This window comes from Rhizophagus irregularis, chromosome 13 (genome assembly GCF_026210795.1).
Source record: "Rhizophagus irregularis chromosome 13, complete sequence".
Taxonomy (NCBI): Eukaryota; Fungi; Glomeromycota; class Glomeromycetes; order Glomerales; family Glomeraceae; genus Rhizophagus; species Rhizophagus irregularis.
Window position 1 is genome coordinate 2,612,601 of NC_089441.1, and position 24,850 is coordinate 2,637,450.

Genomic DNA, 24,850 nt, shown 5'->3' on the forward strand with positions numbered 1-24,850 from the left:
AAAAAATTCCATCATATTTTTTTCATTTCGTGTTCTTCGATCAAGACATTTTTGGACACAACTTTGCACTTCACCTCTTATGTCAATGAAGAAAATAATCAGTTAGGAACATTAATATAAACCACATTTCTCAATGACCTAAAGCCGGAGAATCCATTCATCAACCGATTCGAGACAATCGTCAAAAATTAGAGCCACAATGTGACTATTGAAACGCCTCTCCTGTATTAAGGTTCAACGAGCCATTATCTTGGAAAAGTAGAAAACTATGCACACAATCAATATTAAGAAACTACATTTCAATCTCTTGATAGAATGCGTTCTAAATATTTACAATTTTTGAAAGAGGTACTTTTTGGTCTCGTTTTGATAATAATCTAGTGAAGGTTCCGCTATTGTTGCTATTGTTATTACTATTAACACATATATTTCCATTCCCGCTAATTGACTGGTGAATGCAAATCTGACCATGTGATCGCTTATCATTCCACTCTCTTGCTTTTTTGCGTATGGAAGGAATTAGTAATAGTATTCTTTGACTAACATCCCAATTCATCATTGATTTCCAACCGAACATCATAGCGACCAAGCAGGCCTCCTCTGCCCAGTGGGTCCAGTGCAGGCTCAGCGAACAGCCTTGAATGTCAGACGACCGAGCGGGCCTCCCGACACGCTATTCCCAGTTTTGTGGCAAAGCGAACAGCCTTGAATGTCGGGCGACCACAGACACGTCACTTCTCTCCAAACTATCTTCCAATAAAAAAGAATTTTTACTTGCCTTATCATACCTATCAAGAAGCATCCGTGCGCATTCTTGTCTACTACCTAGAAGTTTGAACCGGATTAAATCCGGTTTTATTTTAACTTATAAATATATCCGGTTCCTTCGAATCCTTCGGTTTTATTCGGTTTTCCTTCGGTTATCCAGATATGATAAATCCGGTTTCCTTCGTTTCATCCGGATTTATTATATCCAGTTTCTTTCGATATTCGGATTTAAATCCGAATATCGAACACCGGATCTAACCTCTAACTACTAACATGATCAAAGTCAGCGATTGATTTTACATAACAGTCCGTCTTTTAGTAAAACAACTCTAAATCGCACTCGAGAATGCTCCAACTTTGATGATTTCGGTTGAAATATTCGTGAAATTTATTTTTCATTGGACATATTGAATATAAAAATATTTTGTTGATACGTTCCAAAGTTGAATCAAAAGTACTTTTGAAGAATGAGTTCATCCTGATCCTGATTCCTGATGAGCTGGAGATGTCTAGGCCACTAATGATTAATTTCCGAGCAAGCAATCCCGCAAATCACTCGCAAATCCCGCACCAAACGCGACTCCAAACGCGTGTTAGCTATGATATAACGAATTTCATCAATCACGTGACATTTGGCCAATCAAATATAGAGTGCATGCAACCATACATCTATATTACTTGTTACACAAATCATGAAGAAAAAGATTATTTTTTGCAAGAGAACTTTCCTGATATTAAGTAATTTCGAATCTACAGTATAAATTCGGGAGATTAGTCCCACCTTTCTCATTTACATTCGAAGATAGAGAACATGTTTTACTTCTTGAGACCTACGGTCAGTTGTTTAATGCGTTATAATAAATGTGTTTCGATTTTTTTATTGCCAGTATGCCAGTACGATGGTATCCGATCAAAAATCTTGACAGTCACTTGCACGACTAACACAAGATCGATAACAAAGTCTCGACAATCCAGTATAATGATTTGTCGGGATTTTGACTTACTAGAATTTTGACTCGTGGATTGTCGAGATTTTGTTGTCGGTCTTGTTTTGTGTCAGTCATTCAAATGATTTTCGAGATTTCGTACCAACACCAAGTACGATAGCAGTACGAATTCGGCACGTGAAGATGCTTATATAATTTGATGTGAAAAATATACACCAAAGAATAGAACGAAACCAAAAAAAAATTTCCTTAAATTTTTTAAAATAATTAACAGGGTTACAATGAGAAGTACAAGCAATTGGAAAAGAAAAGTTTCATTAAAAAAAAAATAATATTACAATAATTTATAATTTAAAATAACATAATATAATGCTTTTAAACCAGATAACGGAAATATATGATCAAAAACTTAATTTTTAGCCCATAATTGCAAGAAAAACCTTTTTTTAAGATAAATAACTCCTAAATGGTAAGAAATCCGACAGTTTTCGGAAATTTAATTAACAAAATAACGGAGTAAAAATATTATGCGAAAATTGCAATTTAAATAATTATGAAAATCCTATTGAGAGATTAATATAGACGACGCAAAGGATATTACTTACAACAATTATTTATTTAAAAAATTATATCCCATCAGATCAAACGTTCTTCGAATATGATATGTGATGAGTTTTGGGTTTATAATAATCAGAGATGATAATATAATTCATTCTACGACATTTTATTTCCAAAACAGGTTTCAAACTACATTATGTAAAATAAAAAAATCCAATCTAAATCGGAATGGACATATCGCTAATTTTGTAGAGATCGCCCTTCAAAAAAAAGTCGATCCCGTTTTTTATATTCCATCTTTTTTCCGTAAAAGGCTCATATTTCCGGAATTAATAACCTTATATCACGGAATTTATCGAAGTTGAAAAAAAGAAAACGAATGTAATAAAAAATGTTTATGAAGAGGATTTTCCTATTTTAATAATTAATCGATTTTACAATAAATCGTTTTTTTATTAATTTAAAAAATGTCGGATTTGCACGCATTTTATACATAAATGGATTTTCCTAAAATTAGCAAAATATCAAAATATAATAGATCATCTTGAGGTATTCTCGTTTTTTTTCTTTATAAATAGCAATGACCTCAGCTTACTCATCTCTAAGAAAAAGAGAAAAACAGATAAATAAACAAAAAAGCTTACTCATCTTTAATACAAATCGATAATTACATTCACAAAGAAATCATGAATCGAAATTTTATTTTTGCATTCGTTTTATTGGCTATTCTTTCAACGGTCTATGCACTTCCATTTGAACTTGATGGTTTAAATGGTATAAATCCACCATTATGTCCTGTAAATGCAGAACATTTAACTTTAACAGTTTCTCCTAGTCCTATCGTTTCTGGATCACCCTTTACTTTGAATGTTTCCGGAAAACTAAATTCAGAAGTCCCTCAAAATGTCCTATTTAATGCCGCATTTCTTAAAACTGATACTTTTGAAATATTAGGTACCTTCAGTGATGATATTTGTAGTAGTCCAGGAATTACATGTCCAATTCCGGCTGGAACCGATTTTAGTACAACAATTGAAAAAGTAGCACCAGCAGGTTTACCTGCGTCATTTGTGGTTGGGGCTGTTATTGTTGCTCAAGGTGGTACTACTATAGCCTGTACATTTATTGAAGGTTCAGCGGCACAGTAGTGTATAAAATTTTTTATAAGCCTTTTTTTTTATATCGAACTAGTTTAATGCTTATAAAAATATTTAGATTATAAAATTGAAACGCAATCTTAGTATAAAAAATATATATATAGATTCAAAGTTTACATTTTTACGTAGTAGATAATCTTATACATTATTTTAATTATTTTTAATAATCTTATCCATTAGTTTAATAATCTTATACATTGTTTTTTATAGAAGATCAGACTATACAAGTTTTCTTAATTTTAGTTATTTGAATTTACAATTAATAACCTACATTATAAATTATATAATAAATTTCTTTTCAATCTAATGAATCTTGTCTATTACGTTTCCTCCGTAAAGAATATATAACAGATAATGTAAAAAATAAGTCAGTATTACATCGAACTTTCACGTGTTAATTTCCGCGCCTCTAAAAACTTCGGATAAACGTGTGGTGATTTTCGTGTCACTCATTGCGCTATTTGATTCCAAAAATTCCAACACCATGTCCTGCAAATGCAAATACGTTCAATTTAACAGTTTCTCCTAATCCTATCGTTCATGGATCATCCTTTACTTTTAATGTTTCCGGAAAACTAAATTCAGAAATCCCTACAGGTACCCTATTTAATGCCGCATTTTTTAAAGAGCATGGTCTCTTTTTCGAACCTTCGCTGAAGATTTTTGTGCTAGTCCAGGAATTAGTTGTCCAATTTCGGCTGGAACCGAATTTAGTACAGGAATTCATAAAACAGCACCAGATCTGAGTCATTTGTGATTGGGACTGTTCTTATTAGTCAAAGGGATATGGTGTTTTAGCCTGTGCATTTATTAAAGGTTCAGCGACAAAGTAGTGTATAAAATTTTTTACAAGCTTTTTCTTATAAATAATCTTATACATTATTTTTTAGAGAAAATAAAAATTTATTTTGTTATTGATAAAATTGACTTTAATGTTTTATTTATTTTAAAATTATTACAAGTTTGCAATATTTCGATATGTATTTCATATGTTATTTTTTCTTTTTTGCAGACTAATGTCAATTTTAACCAGTGTAAAGCTTTATATAAAGTCAAAATTCTATTTCTAAACAACAGATAATAATGAAAATTGAATTTTACATATTTTATTAATTCGTGATCCTTAACTATTACAAATCGGGGCAATTTTGTTATTTTTTCAAGTATGTATTTCTTAAATATATTTTCAAATATAAGGTTAAATATATATAAATGCATTGGTTGGCTATATTTACTTTTAAAGTTTGACCCCTTTTCTGAAGAAATAAAAAATGTTTTATATGTGGTAAAATTTTTTTACTATAATCCTAGATTCCCGTATAACTATACAATATAACTTCTAATTCAAAAAAGTAAAATTTACTCTATACTAAAGTAGAAATTGGTGTTAAACCAACTTTTGATAAAGAAAATTCATGTAAAGATCTGTTTTATGATTTTGTATTTTCCTCATATTTTATTAATTTAAAAATTCTCTACTTTTTAAATGGATTGCAAATTAAAAGTATTAATTTATGATCTATATGTATAAGTTAACTGCAAAAAATTCATATATGATTTCAGTACAAATTTTATATTGATCATTAGTAATTTTTTCTGATACTCAATTTTCATTTCTTAAATAATATTCTTTTATACAAACCTATTTATCCTAGGATAAATCTAATTGTAACAGCCTGTTACGCGTCTTATTTGTAACAACCCCCAATTTTATCCAATTAAAATTTAAGATCAGGCGTAATGTAAACAAAAACAAAAGATCAGTCGTGTAACTAAGACAAAAGAATTTTTTAAAAAATTTCAAGAAACTGCTTATAACTTAAAATTTTGTCTATGAAACTGTCTTAAATACATTAAGTAAAAGTTTTCCAAATTAAATTTTGCATATAAAAATTTTATTTGTAAAACACATATTAAATTTATTATTAAAAAAAAATAAAAAAAGGATGTTACAAATAAGATATGTAACAGGCTGTTACAAATACATTTTTTCTTTATCCTAAAGTTCCAAATAGTTTATTTTTTACAATAATTTTTTTATATAATTTTTTATTTCTATTTGACATTTCCATTTTCTGCAATTGACTTGTAGATCACAAATTAATATTAATTATTAATAAAATCATTAAAGTGAAAGTACAATTTTATCCTTTAAACTGTAAGGACTAAAATTAATTTTAAGAATTTTTGAATTTTTAAAATATCTTAAGATCTAGTGATCAGACAAAATTATATTAATTAAATTCCTTTTATTAAAGCGCATCTAATAGTAATAAAATTATAATTCTAAAATTAATAAATAAAATGTTATATTAATTTATAAATTTTTAGATTTTATAAGTTATTCTATCACATAATATTTGTAGAAGAACAATTTTATTTTATCAGATTCTTCTTATTAATACATATTAAATGGTGGTAATTTTATATTTCTAGGGTTAATGGATAAAAAGATATTTCAATTTAAAAAATTTAGCTATTTACTTTTAAAAAATCATTAATCAAATTGAACTTTTTTTTCAATTTTTACTTAAAAAATACTATAGAATTTATTACAAAAATATTGGTTTATATAATAAAATATTTTAGATATTTAAAAGTGTCTTTAATTAAAAAATAAAATTGCAGGCAAATTTGGCTGCAAAACAGTTTAAAGGATAATATATTTTTCATAGAATTAAATAAAATTTCTACATTTTATAATATTATACTTCAAAATATAAATTAATTCCCATATTTTCTACTACATTTTCATATTCATTTCCATGTTCATATCCAAATATATTAATAAAACATTTTTACTATGTTTCCATATTTTACATCACAACTATTAAATATTTTCTTAATAATGGCAAGATAATACAAAATAAATAATTTATATATTTTAATTTGTAATTTATTAAGGAAATAATAATTTTACGCAGGTGCATTGCAATGCACCCTCCTTTTTTGGAAATTATTAAATAGTAAATTTGCTAATCATAACGTGATCATAAATGATCGACAAATTTACTATTTAAAAATTTTCAAAAAAGGGGATGCGTTCAAACGCAGATGCATTCAAATTTTAAACCCATTTACTATTAATCAATTTCTGAAAATAAAATATAATTTAAAGTAAAATAAAATTTTTATGTTAATAATAAAATTTAATAATTTATTTTTAATTAATTCATATTTTATTTGTAAAATAAAAACTCTTCTATTATTATTACTAAGGTTGCTTGCCAAAACTAGGAGGTTTCGGTAAGATAGTATATGTGAAACTGCTAAAACTAGTTTCGCAAAATCGCCTTAAAATGCTGAAATGCCAAAACTGCTAAAATCTGCAAAACTGTTTTGACGTTTTAGCATAGTATATCATATGATATACATATAGTTTTAGCATTCACTATAATCTGCGATTTGCAGATTTTATTCTGATCAGTTTTGGTACATCATATGACTTACCAATCATACTAATTTCTGATCTGATAATCTTTTTTTTTATTAAAAAAAAAAGGTTAAAAAAAAACATTTTTATTGTTTATAGTTGGAAAAAATAAACCCACCCTAAACATGAAAGGTTGGGTTTTTAATTTATTTTCGTTAAAATGCCACCAAAAAACTATTTTGTCATGGAGCTGGCTCATTAAAACAATCCAATAAGCCATTTAAATCAAAACATGCAACCAAAGGAACCATTAGAGATAAAACAAAAGGTTAACAAATTTTTTTTTTGCTTTTCGATAGTAAAACATTCGAAATGACATTAGTATTATATCAAATTTTTTGTCTCATTATTTATTTTTTTTGTAGAAATGTCACTAACATTCCTTTTCTCTTTTTTTCTTTAGAGACACCTTCTAGACCTGGAATTTGGCGAAGTGGTAGGTTGGAAAAGGGGAGGTATGGTTTTATTTTAATTATAAGAACATACCTAACATTCCTTTTCTCTTTTTTTCTTTAGGGATACCTTCCGGACTTTAAATTTGGTGTAATGGTAGGTTGGAAAGGGGAAGTGTTGTTTTATTTTAATTTAGGAACGTACCTAACGTTCTTTTCTCTTTTTTTACTTTAGAGCACCTTCTGGACCTGAAATTCGATGAAATGGTAGGTTGAAAAGGGGGAAGTGTTGTTTAACTTGTTTAATTTTAATTGTAGGAACGTACCTAACATTCCTTTTCTCTTTTTTTACTTTAGGGTGCCTTTCAGACCTAGAATTTGGCAAAACAGTAGGTTGAAAAGGGAAATGTTGGTTTTTTTTCATTATAGGAACGTATCTAACAGTCCTTTTTCTTTACTTTAGAGTTATTCTTTTGGGATATAAATTCTGTTGAAATGAAATAAAAACAGCCTCCTGAACGAACCAAAACTTAGAATGTAAGAAATGGGAAAGGGGAGTTTTTTTAAATATTAAAGAAACATACTGACGTTTCTTTATTTTTATTAGGTTACCAGACTCCTTGGACGAACCTGGACTTTGGAATGTTAGTTGGAAAAAGGAGAGGTGATTTTTTTTAATATTAAAAACGTTACTAACGTTTCTTTTTTCTACATTTTTTAGATTATCGGACATTTGGGTGAACAAAACTCGGGTGGAGACTGGGGAGTTTACTTCAAAGAAATGTAATCTCTTTATTATTGTAATAATTGTAATAAAATAAAAAAATATTAAGTAAAACAATAAAAATTACAATAATTTTTTTTTAATTACATATAAATTTATTAGACAATTTGAAATTAAAAAAAAAAATGCTAAAAAATATTAGAATAGCGAAAATATGACAAAATTCATATAAAATATTAATGCTTGTTATACCGAAACTATGGATAAACTTAATTATAGAGGTTTCACAAATTTTGGCAGTTTCGCACATTTTGGCAGTTTTGCAGTTTTGCAGTTTTGCAGTTTTGCCACTATGTAAGGGGTTTCACCCTTTGGCATTAGGCCAAATAGGTTTCGGCAGGCAACCTTAATTATTACATCATTAGGAAGCTTACAGATATTATGTAATTATTAAAGGGAGGAAGGGGGTAACCAAAATCTTACATTACACTTAATAAAATATATAATTGATAAATACTATAATTTGATTGGTTATTAAATCTGACAAGGGGGAAAGTAAGTTTATATTAAACTGAATATTATGTAATATATGTAACTCCCTTATTATATCATTATTATCATGTAATTTAAAAGTCTCCTTCTAAACTTAACCATAAACTTTCTATATGTCTAAAATATTAAGATATCTATATCTTTTTACTAACTAATTTCCTATCTAATTTTATATATTACAATATTAATGCATTTAATATCAAAATTAAAGTTTAAAGAGAATGATATAAAAAAAGATGTTAAAAATTAAGTAATAAAAATGGATTTAAAAAAAAATAAAAAGCTAGATATGTAAAAATAGAAAATAAGTAATTTAATAATAAAAAGATAAAAGTAAATAAAATATTTTATCAAGAGAAAAGTAATATTATTAAATTTTAATGAATTATTTGAAAAAATTTATTTAAAAAAATAGATAAGACTAAAAAACTAAAAATGATTATTATTGAAATAATTAGAAAAACTATAATAGTAAAAAATTCAATTAAACAATTAGAAAAAAAAAGTAAGTTAAAAGTGATATTTAATAAATTTAAAAGAAAAAGAAATAATGATAAAAGTTTTAAAGAATTATTAAAAGAATATAAATAGTTATTTAAAAAGTTAATAATAAAAAAAATTAATAAATGAATAATAGAATTTAATGACAAAAATGTAATTATATTGGATAAATCACTATATAGTAAATATTTTTATAAAATTTTTTATAAAAAATTAATTAATCCATATGGAAACTATAAAATAAAAAAAAAATATTCAAATATAAAAACATTATAGATAATGTAATAGTTATTTTTTTTAGAAAATAGAAGATGTTGAGATAATTATATTGATAGAGAAATAAAAAAAAATAATGAAAAATAAAGATACATTACAGTTTTTTTTTTAAAAAAAAAAAAATAATGAAAAATATAAAGCTTTATATGAAACTTTAAACAGAAAAAATATATTATATATGAATATAATTAATATATTTAAAGAGTATCATATAGTCTATAATAATATAAAAAGATATAAAAAAGTATAGATTAAGAAATAATAATAAAAGTTAAAAAAAATATATTAAAAAATTAAAGAATTATTAAATTAAAAATAAATAAAAATGAATATAAATATGATATAAAGGAATTGCTAACCATCACCTGAATGATTGTTATTTAGATGATTATTGCCTGGAGTTTTTTTTCAAATATGTTATATGATATATAATATATAAAGTAAATTTTCTGATAGCTAATTTTTTTAATTTAATTAATTTTGATTAATTAAACTTTAATTTTATTGTGAAGATATTTTTAAAAAATTTTTTTGCAAATATATTTATTTAATAAAATTTTACATATCTGCCGATTTGCGGAATTAACAAAATTCGTCTAAATTAAGGAATTTGCCAATAATTTAATAAAAATTAGGTAAATTAAGTTTTGCAAAAATGATCACACTTGTGCTACATGATCATATGACAGATATTAAGAAATTACTTCAACAAAAAGTAGTGTTAAAAAAATTTTTTTCTTTTGTAAACTCCCTATTAAACTCTCCATCAACTCTCCATCAACTTTTCAAACAGTTTTTACATCAAGTAAGTTGAGAATTTTTGCAAGTATATTTATAATTATTTTATATTAGATACAACTTGGAGCTGTTTTTTTATTTTTTTTTTATAGTTTATAGAAAAAATTTATTTAGAAAGCAAAATTATTCAAAAAAAATCTTTTCAATAAATAAATAACTTTAAATATTAATAACGATGTTTTAGCAGATTTAGATTATGTATTGATTAGTTGTTTAATTAAAATCTATTTGATATTTATTATTAATTATTTTTCAGTTAATTTTTTTTCATTAAATCATTAAATATTCTGAATTTTGTAAAGTTTTTCTTTTGTTTTTTTTAATAAACTAACTTTATAATATTTTTTTCCTTTTTTTCTAGAAACTCCTTCTACTGGCTTCGGGTTAAAGAGGTAAATATTTTGGGAGAGGTCTTAAAAGTTTTTTTATATATTTTTTGACATTTTTTCTTACGTAAAAATGGGGTTTGATCGATTTTAATCGGTACTGCGCCACATAACTGATGATTGGCAAATTCCGCAAATCGGTAGATATGATTTGCAAATATTAAATTTAAATCACATATTTATGATTTTAAAGAAAAAAATTACTGTATTTATTTTTAATAAAGTAATACAAATAAAAAAATAATAACAATAAATAAAAAAAATAAGTAAATTACAATGATTAAAAAGAAAGATGCTAATAAAAAAAATAAGATAACAATGGAATAATGAAAAGTAATAGAAGATGAAAAAAAGTAAAAAAGAGTAATAAGAAGTAATAGAAAATAAAAAGGAGAAATAGAATATAATGAAAAATAAAATAGTAATAAAAGATGAAAAGAAGTGATAAAAGATAAAGAGAAGTAATGGGAGGTAAAAAAAGTGATAAGAAATAATAAGAAATGATGAGAAGTAAAAGGAGTAATAGGAAATAAAAAGAAGTGATAAAAGATTCTACTAATTCTATTTTGAATTACAATAACTTTTCAAATATTCTTTATTAGTTTATAGATAAATCAATTGTATTAAATAATATTACACTACAAATTATATAATAATAATATGTGAAACTAAAAATATAAATAATATAAATCTAGTACTAATATTTTTCTTTAATATTTCCAGAGTTTCAGAATTTAAGCAAAAGATATTTAATAGGATAGATATGAAATTCAAATCAAATACTTTTTGTACAATATGCAATAAAAGTTATATGCAATTTGTATAAAAACAAATTCAATTTACGCATCTAATACTATATTTGCAAAATCTTAAATTTTCATATATAAAATTTTAAAATTATAAATTATGCTATATGCAAAATAGAATTATGTATAATTTGCAAAAATTAAAAAGTAGAGTGCATTCTATAAATTCTGCAAATAGATTTCATACACTAGGTAGATATGAAAATTGAATGATAATGTTTTCTTTTTGCCAAAAAATAACTCAAAAATCAATATAATGTAGATCACTATAAAATAGTAAAAGTTTCTATAATTTATATTTTAGTTAATTATTAGGTAGGAAAAAATTTTTAATCTGTCATTAAAGATTAAGAAATAGGGATAATATATCTATTTGTTATATTAAATCAATAGATTTACTACATTCCAAATTTTTTATTTTATTTTACAATATTTGTTTAATTTCTTTAATAAAATGGACATTGAGTTAATGTTTAAACCTGAATTCTTAATGAATAAATGAGTTGACTTATTAAGAATAATACAAACTTAGATTGGTACTTATTAAGGAAATTTAATTCAATTTTTTACTGGATTAATTCAGATTAATTAATAAGTTAATAATAGTTAATTAATAGTTTGATAAAAAGTTTTAACAGTTAGATAGCAAATGTTTAATAGGTTAATAATAGTTTTAATCAGATCAAATATATATATTGTATAAAAATGTGAAAAGTTTCTTCAACTCATTTAATTAACTATTAAACTTATAACTTAATAATCTGTTATAAAACTGATATTTGATATCATTTATTGGGTTAAACCAGTTATATCTGATAGTTAATTTTAAACTTGAGTAAAATCTATTAGTTAAAATTTAAAATCATAAATTTAATATTAATAAATATCTATTATAACCTATTAATAATAGGTTATAGATTTAAACATTATATTAAATTATTTGCTAAGTAATAATTTGTATTTTAGACTTATTATGTATGGTACAAATAAGAAATATCATAATTTATTAATCTTAATAATAGTCTTAAACTAATCAATAAATTTGATATGATTATATAAATACTTGTAGTTAATCAATCATTCATTTCAGTCAATTTAAATAGTATTTTTATTTATAGTTAGGATGATGATCTAGATAACTTATATGCAAAGATAATAAATTTTTTTCAGATGTCAATATTGGTCTTCAATATTTGACTGCCTTTTGTTAAACCATTTATTAACAGAAGCAAATTTCAATTTTTTTATCTGTATATGGTGGTCGTCACCTATAAACAACAATATTAATAATAGTCCAAAATTTAAAATTTTATTTATTTATATTGTGTAACTTATTTTTAAAGTACTTTGCTAAAATATAATAATTGCTGCGTGAGCGGCAAAATTTTTTTTTGCTATATTACATGGAATTCTTGTGGATTTCCATGGAATTTTTGTAAAATCCATAAAAATTACATAAAAACTAGTCCGAAATTTTATGTTTTTATTATGACTACTTATTAAAATTATCTAACTTTAACCCATAATATTAATTAAAATTCTTATTAAATTCTATAAAATAACCCGATAGAAATGTTCGATACATGTTGTTCTATCATTTTATCGGTTTAGTTTTTTCTTTTTACTATTCAATTTACAATTTATAAAAATTTGAAGTCACATAATATTAGTGTTTATGAGCTGACGACACCATATCAGTTCTAAAGATAGTATTTATACGTTATATTTAAAAATTTAAAATTAACTGAAAATGTTTTTTCATTATTTGTTATATATATCAAATGACAAATAATTATTACCATGCAAAATAATAATATATTGATATCTGCAAGTTAGATTTACTTATTAATAATAAGTGCAAATATTTTGAGACCAAAATTAGTGAAAATTATTTTCTTCACACTTTTAACATTTGAGAATATCCTTAAGTAAGATGAAAATTTACTTTTTGACTTTTTTGTTTCGGTTTTTATTGATTCCAAATGCCATCAGTAATGTTTTACATTCTGTAAGAAAAGCAATAAGAATTATCAATTTCTTTGTTATATATGATCAATAACCTTCTTTGATTTACAAATTCTTTTATGATAACATTCAAAATACTTTTTTACAATTATTGATTTATTAGTTTTATCTTTTTTTATAAAAAAATATAATCTATTTGATATACTTAAAAAATGGAAAATACATATTTTATTAATACTGCTTACCATATTTGGCAGTAATTAAGCACTCCTTTTTTGCACTTAATGCTGGCCAAGATGCTCATAATTCTGGCTAAAATCACCATAATTCTGGCTGGAAAGCTTATTTTTAGGAAATCTTCTTATGACAAAATATAGTATATAAAGTTATGAATTTAAAAGATTATTGTTATAATAATAATATTTGTAGAGGTATTGATCTATGTCTAGTTATTTTTAAAGTCTCTTTTTTTTTTATTTAAATTATCAATATTAAAATAAATGCCAGAATTTTTGATTATAAGGTGTTTATACCTATCATCATATTCAATAATTGTATTATATTTTTGATATATATGACATGATAGTAAAGCTCCTCATGAGCTGGCTTGCAAGCTGGCTTATGAGGAGTCTTACATGATAGTATTCTGGATATATTGATTATTTTCTGAAACTACAATATTAATTAATATTAACATTAAATTATTCAATTATGAAAAATAAAACCATTAAGGAGGAGAAAAAACTTAAAACTAATTTTTGTTATACCAATATACAGTTTTATTTACTTTAACCTGTATAACCTGCAAATGAGCTGACTGTTTATCTAATATTGTATATAATATTATTCCTATATAGGCCATTATTCACAGTTTATAATATTCTTATTCCATACTAATAATATTTTTCTTATTATTAACTTGGACATAGAGAATTTTTTTGTTTTATTATTATTAAATTATTTTCCTGTATTTTCAAGCTAATGTTTTTTGTTTATATTTATTTATTCTTCTTATTTTGCAATCTATCTTTATTATTTGTTATTTAGTCATTATTGTTAATTTATCATCTGTATTTGACAAATTAAAATGAGATTGTGTTGATTTGAGTTCAAAAGAAAAAGGATTCTGTTATGCTTTTTTATTGATGATAAAAGAGTAAAAATAATAAGGATTGGACCTGTTTAACCACAGTTGACCCATAGGGGCTGAATTATGGCAGGAATAATAATCCTGGACCACAGTCATCCCTGGAATAGCAAATCTAATTGGATGAGATTGGTTTGTGTAACATTTGTCTTTAAAAAACAAATCGCGTTTTTTTACCCTTTTTTAAAGGTATTTATTTAATGTTATCATTTTAAAGTAACATGTTATTTAAATTTTATATTTTGGTATGCATGCATTTTATTAAACTTTATTAATGAATAAGTGAAGTTGCATGAATAACTTTATAAAAAAGGTCTTTACATTATTTTTTACTGTAATTTTATTATTATTAAAACAAAAAGTATAAAGGTAGAGTGAGTCATGTGAAGTATTACAAAAATGTAATTTGCGAACCTATTATTATGCATTATTGTTCAGTCGATTAGGAATATGTGGGATTTTAATGACCGATATTTTTATGAGACATCCAATATTGATCAGTATTAGTAGCATTAATTCCGCAGTATTCCTAATGGCCAAACTATAACTCAGTTATTGGATGGGGATATCGGTCTTTGACCGATATCTCTATTCCCCATCCAATAACTATTTAATATATAACAAAAAACTACTAAACTATTGTATGTGCCGAATACTACTATAGTTGAATTGTTAATGCTTAATAATAATACAAAACAACAGGCCTCAAAAAAAAATATTCCAATTCGAAAGTCTCTAGTCGATCGTCACCTTCTGTTTTACCTGCAGGGACAACATCTACAGAATCGAATTTACAATCAGCTGTTATAAAAACTATTGTTCAGCCTTTAGCCTCTGATCGACCGACAACACCGCATTATAATTATAAATTTATAAATTGTTAATAATACCTTATATTGAAACGCGTTTCTTCGTTCTTTAAATTGTTCTTTAAATTATTGAGTTGAATTTTTTGCTTTTTCTTCGCGTTTTTAACGTCTATGGCGAATACTAACTTGCAAAGATGAATATTTTGAATATAAAATATAAAATAATAAAAAAAAATTAAAATTAAAATTAGATTGTAATTGCATACAACTCTTTTTTAATTTTTAATTTATTAACTCCACACACTTAAAAGGTTTACATACGTACTATTGAGTACAATGTTAGCAGCGTAACGTACTCAACACCTCTTTTAGCACCGTACTCAACACCTCTTTTAGCACCGTACTCAACACCTCTTTTAGCACAACTCTTCGTCTCACCTTTAAAAGTAATGTTATAAATGTGTAATTTATGATTAACCCCAAAACTTAAAAAAATACTTGATTTCCAGAATATCAATATATCATAAAACTCTTCAAAAAGAAAAAAAAAAATACATTTAGTATTATCATGAAACTACAATCAATAACAGTAATAATTAAAATATACAAACTGAAATGAAATATGAAATAACATGGGTCTAAGATCTAAGATTCTTATAGGATACAACTTGATAAACCACAAAAAGAATAGAGGAAGAGTGAGAGATAAAATAAATTGTGCGGAGTTATGTAATAAAAGTGATTAGCCAATCAAAAGTTGACTGGTCCAAAATAAGCTTTCTCAGTTTTATGAAATTTCTCGTCTTAAAAAAGCGTAGAATGAGCAAGGACCATCGTCTAGTAAGTGAATATATTGTATGCAAGATTCAAAAATATCGACCCTACCCTCAAAGGAATGTGATATAATATCTCTTATTGAAGATGTGATATTCGTATTACTAGAGTAACTCGGTTCCTTGAAGGGTCACCTGAGTGAAATTAATTAAACTTTCAAGAATTAATTGATATAATAGTGAAAAACGGGTCTTTTGTACATAAAAACATTATTATGAATGAATAACACGTAATAATCAAATAATTACAAATATGTTTAATATATTCCAATTTAACTATTTTAAAAATATTATATATTATTAAATATTTTATTTTCATATAGTAAAACAATATCATATTAAGTAAAGTGTCGAGTGAGTCACATGATCTTTTTTTCTGTTTTTCGAACAATTAAAAAAATTCGTTACGTAGTATCCTTACTTTGTATTACTGATAATCATTATTATGTCACAACTTTAAAAGTTAAGCAAAGAATGAATACTTTTAAAGTATGTCATTCCCATTATAATCCAAATGTGGGGGCTTAAAAAAAAAAAAATGTAACGTAATATATTTTGTGTATGAGAAAAATGAAAAATATATTTTTTTTCATCTAAAAACTAAAAAAAAATAAATATTTTTAAAATAAGAGAGAATTTGACTATATAAAGAATTATTAATAATATATATATATTTAGTGAAACTATATAACGGAGCAACGGAACCGACGGAAAGTCAATAAATAACATAAATAATGGTGATTATTTAAAATAACACGTACCCTTTTATCTCTAAACTAAAAAAAAAAACCTAATGGCTAATGATATCGTAAGGATCTAGCATGAACACAAGAAAATAACATTATGTATCACAATAATACACCATTTAGGAATGAAAAAAAAACAAGGATAGGAGAAAAAGATTTCATTTATCGATTGATTTAAAATTCAAATAAAAAAGATGTGGAAAATGAATGGTTCACTGTTTGTTCACGGATAAACATTATTTTTGCATATTTTTTATACAAAATTCGTTGATAAGTTTTTGATAGAAAAAATTTTTGATTCGTCGGAAATGTTATTGGTAAATTAATCCAACTTTAAGAAATATCTCGTTTAGGGAATATTAGGAAATTAGGGTTCCGAATAGCGATTCGAATTATAACGATTTGATCAAAATCTTGTGATCCTTGTGATCGATGACACCATCAGATAACCTACATTCTCTTTACCTAATCATAAACATAAACAACAGAAAAAAAAAAACTACTTACACTTAAAAATAAGGCGTGGGCTTCTTCATGGCAGATGATTAAGATAGAATGATAAAATTCTTTCCCGAATCTCTTTATTATTGTAAACAAAAACTATAAAATCATATGAAAGGAAAATATTTTCTTTCTGTTAGATAATTTTAGGTATTTGTAAATAAAAATGTGGTACTTCCCGTTCATTTACGCGAAAAAATTTTTTTTTTTTAACGCATGATAAATAAAAAATAAAAATGTAGACGCCCCATTTTAATATGAAGATTACATAATTGTTTTTTTTTTTTCATCCCCTAATTTTTTAATCCTTTCCTCGCCAAGTTTTCATCGTATGACAAAGTTTATACGAATTTGGTTTCATTGTTCCGAAAGATATCTTTATCTGTTATCCAAAAAATCGGCGCTATTATTTATTTGGTTGGGCATATTGCATATGTTGTATGAACCATTGTTTTAGGAAATTTGTACAATGAATTTATAGGGGGTCAAAAAAAACAATTTAAAGTTGTACATAATAAAAACTGTTCAGTTAAGTTCCATATATTGCAATTCTAATTATACTATACTTTTCTGGAATTTTCTTCACGTGTAAATTTCATCTTTAGTTAGCCTGAATTCTTTGGTGTAAATAGGAAAAAAAAAAATTTTTTTCTACTATCATAGTTTAGAAAGAAAACCGGGTGATCTTTTTGATCTCGGTCTGTTACGCGAGGGCGCGGACGGCGGTTTGCTGTCGATCTTTAAAATCTTTAATATATTTTGTGTCTCTTATAATAAGATAGCATGTTTAAGGAGCGAGGATTAACGCGTTGCTTCATTAAAATAAATTGATTTGTAGTAAAAATAATCTATTCTTATTCACACGCTTGACGCTTCATAAAGAGTTTAAAAAAAATCCACGCCATAAAAGGATATAGATGTTATATATTATAATTATTATGCATGCAAGTACAATCAGTATCCGTTCTCTGAAGTAATTCTTGCGCATTAAAAAAATCCTGTGCATTTTTATTTCGTCGATAATCTTTTTTTTTTTTTTCATTATTATTGATATTATTTCACTTTCCTAAAAAAAATTAATGGATAATTTAACGCTAATTGTTGACGATCCATAAGTAACTAAAAACACTTTGCGAAAAAACTTCGAAAAAAAATACGAAAGATAAAATGAAAAAATCATAAAAATCATTGAAAAATAAAATCAAATTTTAATCGAAAGAATGGTATTATTTCATTTATTTTTTTTTTATAATTACAATTAATTTTTTTTTAAAAAAAACGACTTATATATTACAAATTTTTTTTTTTTACTGGTGTTACTATCTATTGGTTGAAGAATAAAATAAGAAGAAAAAGAAGAAAAGAAATAAAAGAAAAAAAGAAAAAAAATAATAAAAAAAAATAAAAAAGTACACTTATATATCTACAAATAAATTTTTTACAATATGAACAAAGAAAAATTAATGTAAACGTTCAGTTTCTATTATTAAGAATTAAAATCTAATATAGAAAATTCTAAGATTAATAATAAATTATGCTTGTACTTTTAGTTCAGGCGATTTTGCATATTCTTCTCGCCTTCCTTCTAATGCTGCTAATGTGTCTTCCACACCACCTCTGGTGACACTGGAAACACTGGTAATACTAGCGACACTACCACGTCTTTCACCATTATATTTCTTTGCTGTACTCGATTGTGTTTGACTCTTTGATAAACGATCAAAAACATTATCACCTGTCGGTGTTTCTGATCTTGTATGTGTATGATGTGACATTAATGCACGTTTTTCACGTTCACTGGTCGTACTTGTTACGCTTGCTGCATCATCACTATCGGGTGAATTACGTCCATATGAACTTTGTCGCATATGATATGCTGCTGTTATATCTTTGGAACCTCGTCGTGCCATACTACTTTGTGACCTTCGCTTATCACCACTGCTAAAATATCCGCTATCACGTGGACCATCGCCACCTGATTCTAAGTGGAAACCCATGCTTGTTGAACTACTTTGTCGACTATGTGCAAGAATTGTTGATCCATCACGAAGCGAACTTCTTCGTGAACTTGAAAGTTGAAGACCAGCTCTGGCATGTTCTAAATGTTGATCACTGGATCTGGTACGTTCCAAAGGTTGACCAATAGACCTTGTGCGTTCTAAAGGTTGACTATTGAGTGATCTTGTTCGTTCTAAAGGTTGACTATTAAGTGATCTTGTACGTTCTAAAGGAGAAACATGCTCATCTTTTGGTGTTGATGGTGTTGATGGTGTAGATGGTGTAGATGGACCATTAGATGGTCTCTTTAATCTTCGACCATTTGAACTCCTTCTCTTTGTATTATTATTGTTATCACCACTAGATTCACTATTACCAGAATCTTTTCTTCTTGGATTTGTTGGAACGTCCGGCGTTGTTTCATTAGTTTGTTCGTTTACTTTTTCACGTGGTTGAAGATTTAACCAACCGGGAGGTATTGGTGGTCTTGAAGAGAAACTTGTTCTATTATTACCAGTATTCAATGGACTTGCAGATAATGGTGAAGAAGAGAAGTAAGCTGCATCATCATCAAAGAAGTATGAATTACGTCTTGATAATGATCCCATTTGACCAGGAGTTCCAAGAGTTCCTGCTGATACTGCAGCTTCGACTTCTGCATAAGCTTGATCTAATTTATGATCAAATAAGGAAATGGCATTGGAAGTACTATTTTCAATATCATCCATCTGTAATTCTCTCTTTTCCGGAGTTGATGGACTTAATGATCCTCCACCGAAACGTAAAGCTTCTTCAAGTTCTCTGTTTTTCTTTTCATATTCACTTGTTGTAAGAACTGCAGCTCTTCGCATGGCCAATAAAGTTTTTCTTAAATCAATAATTGTCTTTTCTTGTTGTTCCAAGGTCATTTGTCGAGACCAATCTCCAGTTTTAAGATCAACAATATCCTTAAAGAAGGATTCTAATATTGTATAACTTTCAAATTCATCCAAATTTCGTAAAATGCGAACAGCAACGTCATATGATGCTTCAGGTGTGGCATTTTCTGGTAAGAGGAAAGAAAGTTTCTTTTCAATTTTACTTGACTTGATACTATTCTTTCGTGATTTATCTTCAGATTCTTTGTTATTTTCAGCAGCTTTTTCTTCTTGTTCGGCTGCAATACTTGATTGTAAAGAATGAATCTTGGCAGTAATATAAGAAATTTCCGAGGTGATCATCTCAATCTTATCATCTAATGCTTGAGCATCTCCTCCTAACTCATTTCCAATTTCGCTAGTAATTATTTTTTCACGTTCTTCAAGTAATTCATTCTTCTCTTCTTGTAAATTATTTCTTTTAACGATCCAATCATCCATCATTGTCAATGTTTGACGACCACTAATATATTTATAGATTGCTTCATCAAGAAGTTTTTTCTTATCATAACCACTGGCAAATACTTCATCATAGATAGGACTTAAATCATCAGATGATCGTCTCGATTCCTTTCCATCTTCAGTATTATTAGATATTGATTGTCGTTTGTGATTACGGATAGCCTTTGTGATTGATTTTGGAGTAGTAGTTCGTTTAAGTAATGCCATAACTGATTTAAGTTTACTATTTGTTTGTAAAACTTCTTTTTGTCTCTTTTCAAGCATGATCTTTTGCATTTCACTAGTTCTTTCAAAACGTTTCTTTTGTTCTTGAGCGGATTTTTCTTTACGACGAAGGGTTTGAATTTCACGTTGATTACGTTCAGTCATTTCACGAACACGTTCAGCTTCATCTTTCATACGTTTCATCGCTCTCATCTTTTCACTTTTTAGTTGTTCAATTTGAGCACGCATACTCTTGAGCATTGTTTCATTTTGATTCTTTGATGTGGTATTAGATTGAGTGGCTTCATTATATTTTCGACGAAGTTCACCAATTTCTTGGATTAAACGTTTCATCTTGTGTTCATAACGAGCTTTGAGTTCGGCAAGGATTGAATTCTTATCACGAGTGCTAACACCAGTATTAGCATTTTGAGCACGTTTAACAGCGGCATTTCTTTCTTGTTGTAAAGTAATTAAAGCTTCTTGCATATCAGCCAATTTCTGTTCATATTGAGCTCTCATATAAGTATATTCTTGTTCAGCACGTTCCAATTGTGAAACGAGTTGTTCTTTAACAGCTATATCAGCTTGAATTTGATGTAACATACGGGTAAGAGCAATAACATTTTGTTGTTGTTGAGATGAGCAACCAGTGCTATTTTGAGAAGATTTAGTTGAATTAGGAGAAATTGGTTGATCGGAGAAACTAACCGAACGACTTGAATTTGAAGTACGACGAGTATTAGTAGGTTGTGGTGGTTGTGGATTAGATTCTTGCCATTCTGGTACTTCAACGGTTTGAAGTTCACTGAAAGATACACTGCTTGATCTTCTTTTTTCTTTTTGATTATTAGGAATCATTTGATCAATATAACTTTCACTCTTAGTTGATGAAGGTTGTTTTATTAATTGACTTAAAATAGGATCATCATGTAAAGAACCTCCATTCTTTATTATCATGTAACTTTGTCTGAGTTGTTCCTTTGCCTTTTCAAGCTTATCTCTTGTCTTGCTACGTCTTCTCAATTTTCGAGTAAATTTGAATGATTCACCATCAACATTTTCACCATCTTCTTCTTCAATGTTTTCTTCATCTTCTTCATATGGTGTGAATAAGGATTTAGCATCATCCAAAATTGGATTATTTACATGTTCTAATTGATGATTAGATGAGGAAGGACCAATAGGTGAGATTTTAGTAGTAGAAGTTTCATCAGATACTGGGAAGTGACCATCAGCTCTTGTCTTACTTTTCTTTGAAGTACGTTTCTTCTTCTTTTTACCTTTCTTCTCACTATTCTCTTTATTATTATTATTATTATTATTATTATTATTAAGATTATGAATATCTTCATCAGATGAATAAATATGAGGATCGGAGAATTTGATACGACCCGTCTCTCTTCCTGGTGTTGTTCCAGCCAAAGAAGATTTACGTGGATGTTGAGAAGCTTGAGCAGCTAAAAGTTCAGAAATTTGATTTTTAAGATCTTGAATCTCTGATTCATAACCTTGAACGATATTATGAGTTTTAATCCTATGTTCACGATCAGCATCTGAAAGATCTTGATCATTAAAACTAATTTCCATTAAAAGAGTGTTCTTTTCAGCTTTTGTAGTAATAAGTTCTTGTTCAACATTTTTAAGTTTCCATTTTGTCATTCCTAATTCATTTTGAAGACTCTTAATATCTTCTTCATGTTTACGACTTGTTTCTTCATTACAACCACCAGCTCGTAAAGTTTGAATTTCCATCTTTAATCTACTTATTTGACCACGTAATTGATTTATTTCAACAGAATTACCACCATAACTTTCATTAACACTAACTTTATTCTTAATATTACGAGCACGATTAGCATATTTTAGTGTATTTAAGGTTTCCATGAAATTAGAATCAGCAGGTGAAACACAAGCCAACATAAGAGTTTGACTATTACCACCAAGTGAATCTTGTAATAAACGTGTTAATTTTGAATCTCTATAAGGAATATGAGTGACCTTTCTTGATTCATCACCAAGAGCACTAATTACATTACCAAGGGCTAATAAACCACCATTAATTGCTATTCCTTCTTTTGCTCTATCACCTACGGCATTAGTTCTCTTTAACTATTTATTTAAAAAAAAAAAAAAAAAAAAAAAATATTAATAAATAAAAAAAAAAATAATCGAAAATATTATATATATATATTATATATTATATACATTACCCTTTCAGAACCAGCCAAATCTACGAAATGAAATTTTGAAGTTATTTTTGATGTTAATGATTTTTGTTTACTCTTTCTTTTTGACATGGTTGCAGCTTCAGGAGGTGGAGCATCATTTTCTTTATTTTCTTCTAAATTTTCTATTCTTGTTTGTTTCAGTATTACGGAAAATATAGCATGTGATCTTGAAGATACCATATTCATATCTGTTGAAGCGACAGTTCGACACAGTGAACCCTTTTGTAATTGTCTAATAAAAATTTGATAAAATTAATAAATTATATTTATATTTTTTATATATATATAAAAAAAAGATAATAGAAACATACCCTAAAAGTTCATCTGGATCCGAAACTTGAACTTCTTTTACACCAGCCCAATATATTTGACCATTTGCATCTTCTCTTATCATTAAATCACTCTTTCCTTTTTTATTATTTTCTCTACTTTGTGGGTTTAATAAGTCTATAAGATCTTCATTATATAATTCTAAGAATGATACATAAACTTCATATTCATAGGAAGGATTTTTTTCTTTTCGTTCGCAAAGGTCGGCAAATAATTTAGTTATGGCACGTGGTACGATACCTAATAATAATAAAATGACGTCATTAATTTGATGAACATATTAAGTTATTGATGATCAACTTATTGATGATCATTTTAAAAAATGATGCAAGGGAATATGTATAACAAACAATGGAAATATGTACCTAAATGTTCGGGTGGAATATTTGCACCATCTAAAGCAGTACCCATACTATATGTTTTACCACTACCAGTTTGACTAAAAAAGTAAGGGGGGAGAAGGGGATAATAAAATAATAAAATTTAATAAAATTGTTTCAGGTTATAATAAATATAAAAAAGTAAATAATAAATAAATAATAAATATGCAAACTAATTTAAATAATGATTGTTAATTAAGTTATTTACTTACCCATATGCTAAGATTGTGACATTATAACTAAAATAATAAAATAAAAGAAAAAAAATAATAATAAATAAATAAATAAAAATATTATAATAATAAATAATAAAAATTTAACAATGGCACGATAAAAATAAAAGTGATATCATCAAAAAAATCAATATCTCCGAATTTGTTATCAAGAAAAAAAATTAATAAAATTTTTATCTGTGATACTTCGGAATATTAATTATTATATTTGATTCTTCTTGAGCGACGTGACACCGATTTTTTTTTTCTGTATACTCACCCTTCTACAAGTTTATCTATTAGCGGACTTGCGCAATCATGAAATACTTCTTCTTGTTCAGTTTCAGATGGGAATACATAATCAAATGTAAAAGATTTATCGGTTCCCATGAGTATTTGTGGTGCGTCAGGTATTATTGTTAAACATTCACTACAATTTTGTAGGGTTTCTTTGCTATTAAGTGGTCTTACTCTCAAAGCGACTCTAGAAAAAACGGAATGGAAGATGAGCGAGAGGACGAAACGAAAAACGGTAAAAAGGAAAAGTGGAAGAAAATAAATAAGGACGTGAAAGAAACAGGAATAAAGAATAAAAAGATAAAGGGAATTATTTGATTTTTTGATTTATAGATACTTACCGTACGGAAGTTGAAGTCATTTTTTTTCGTGTGTATGTATTATGTATATATTCGTTACAAATGTGAAGACGAAAGTAAGAAAGAAAAAAAAAAAGAAATATATATAAGAAAAAAAACCGAATTTTTTTTTTTAAGAAAGGGTTTTGTTTATAATACAAACGAAAATATATACAAGAGAA

General features: G+C 26.5%; 2 protein-coding genes across 2 annotated transcripts; one reads left to right on the forward strand and one right to left on the reverse strand.

Moving 5' to 3' along the window:
• Window positions 1-2,959: 2,959 nt before the first annotated feature.
• Window positions 2,960-3,421, forward strand: OCT59_005157 (uncharacterized protein; the record flags this gene model as incomplete). The annotated part of the gene is made up of 1 exon (XM_025332505.2): window positions 2,960-3,421. One exon carries the CDS (start codon window positions 2,960-2,962, stop codon window positions 3,419-3,421), a length of 462 nt encoding a protein of 153 aa, XP_025171078.2.
• A 15,132-nt stretch (window positions 3,422-18,553) lies between these two features.
• OCT59_005158 (uncharacterized protein) lies at window positions 18,554-24,691 on the reverse strand (the record flags this gene model as incomplete). Its single annotated transcript, XM_066138198.1, has 7 exons — window positions 18,554-22,992; window positions 23,094-23,343; window positions 23,423-23,681; window positions 23,807-23,880; window positions 24,034-24,060; window positions 24,314-24,517; window positions 24,672-24,691. The coding sequence occupies 7 exons, from the start codon at window positions 24,689-24,691 to the stop codon at window positions 18,832-18,834; spliced, it is 4,995 nt and encodes a 1,664-aa protein (XP_065997367.1). The 3' UTR covers window positions 18,554-18,831.
• Between the last annotated feature and the right edge of the window lie 159 nt (window positions 24,692-24,850).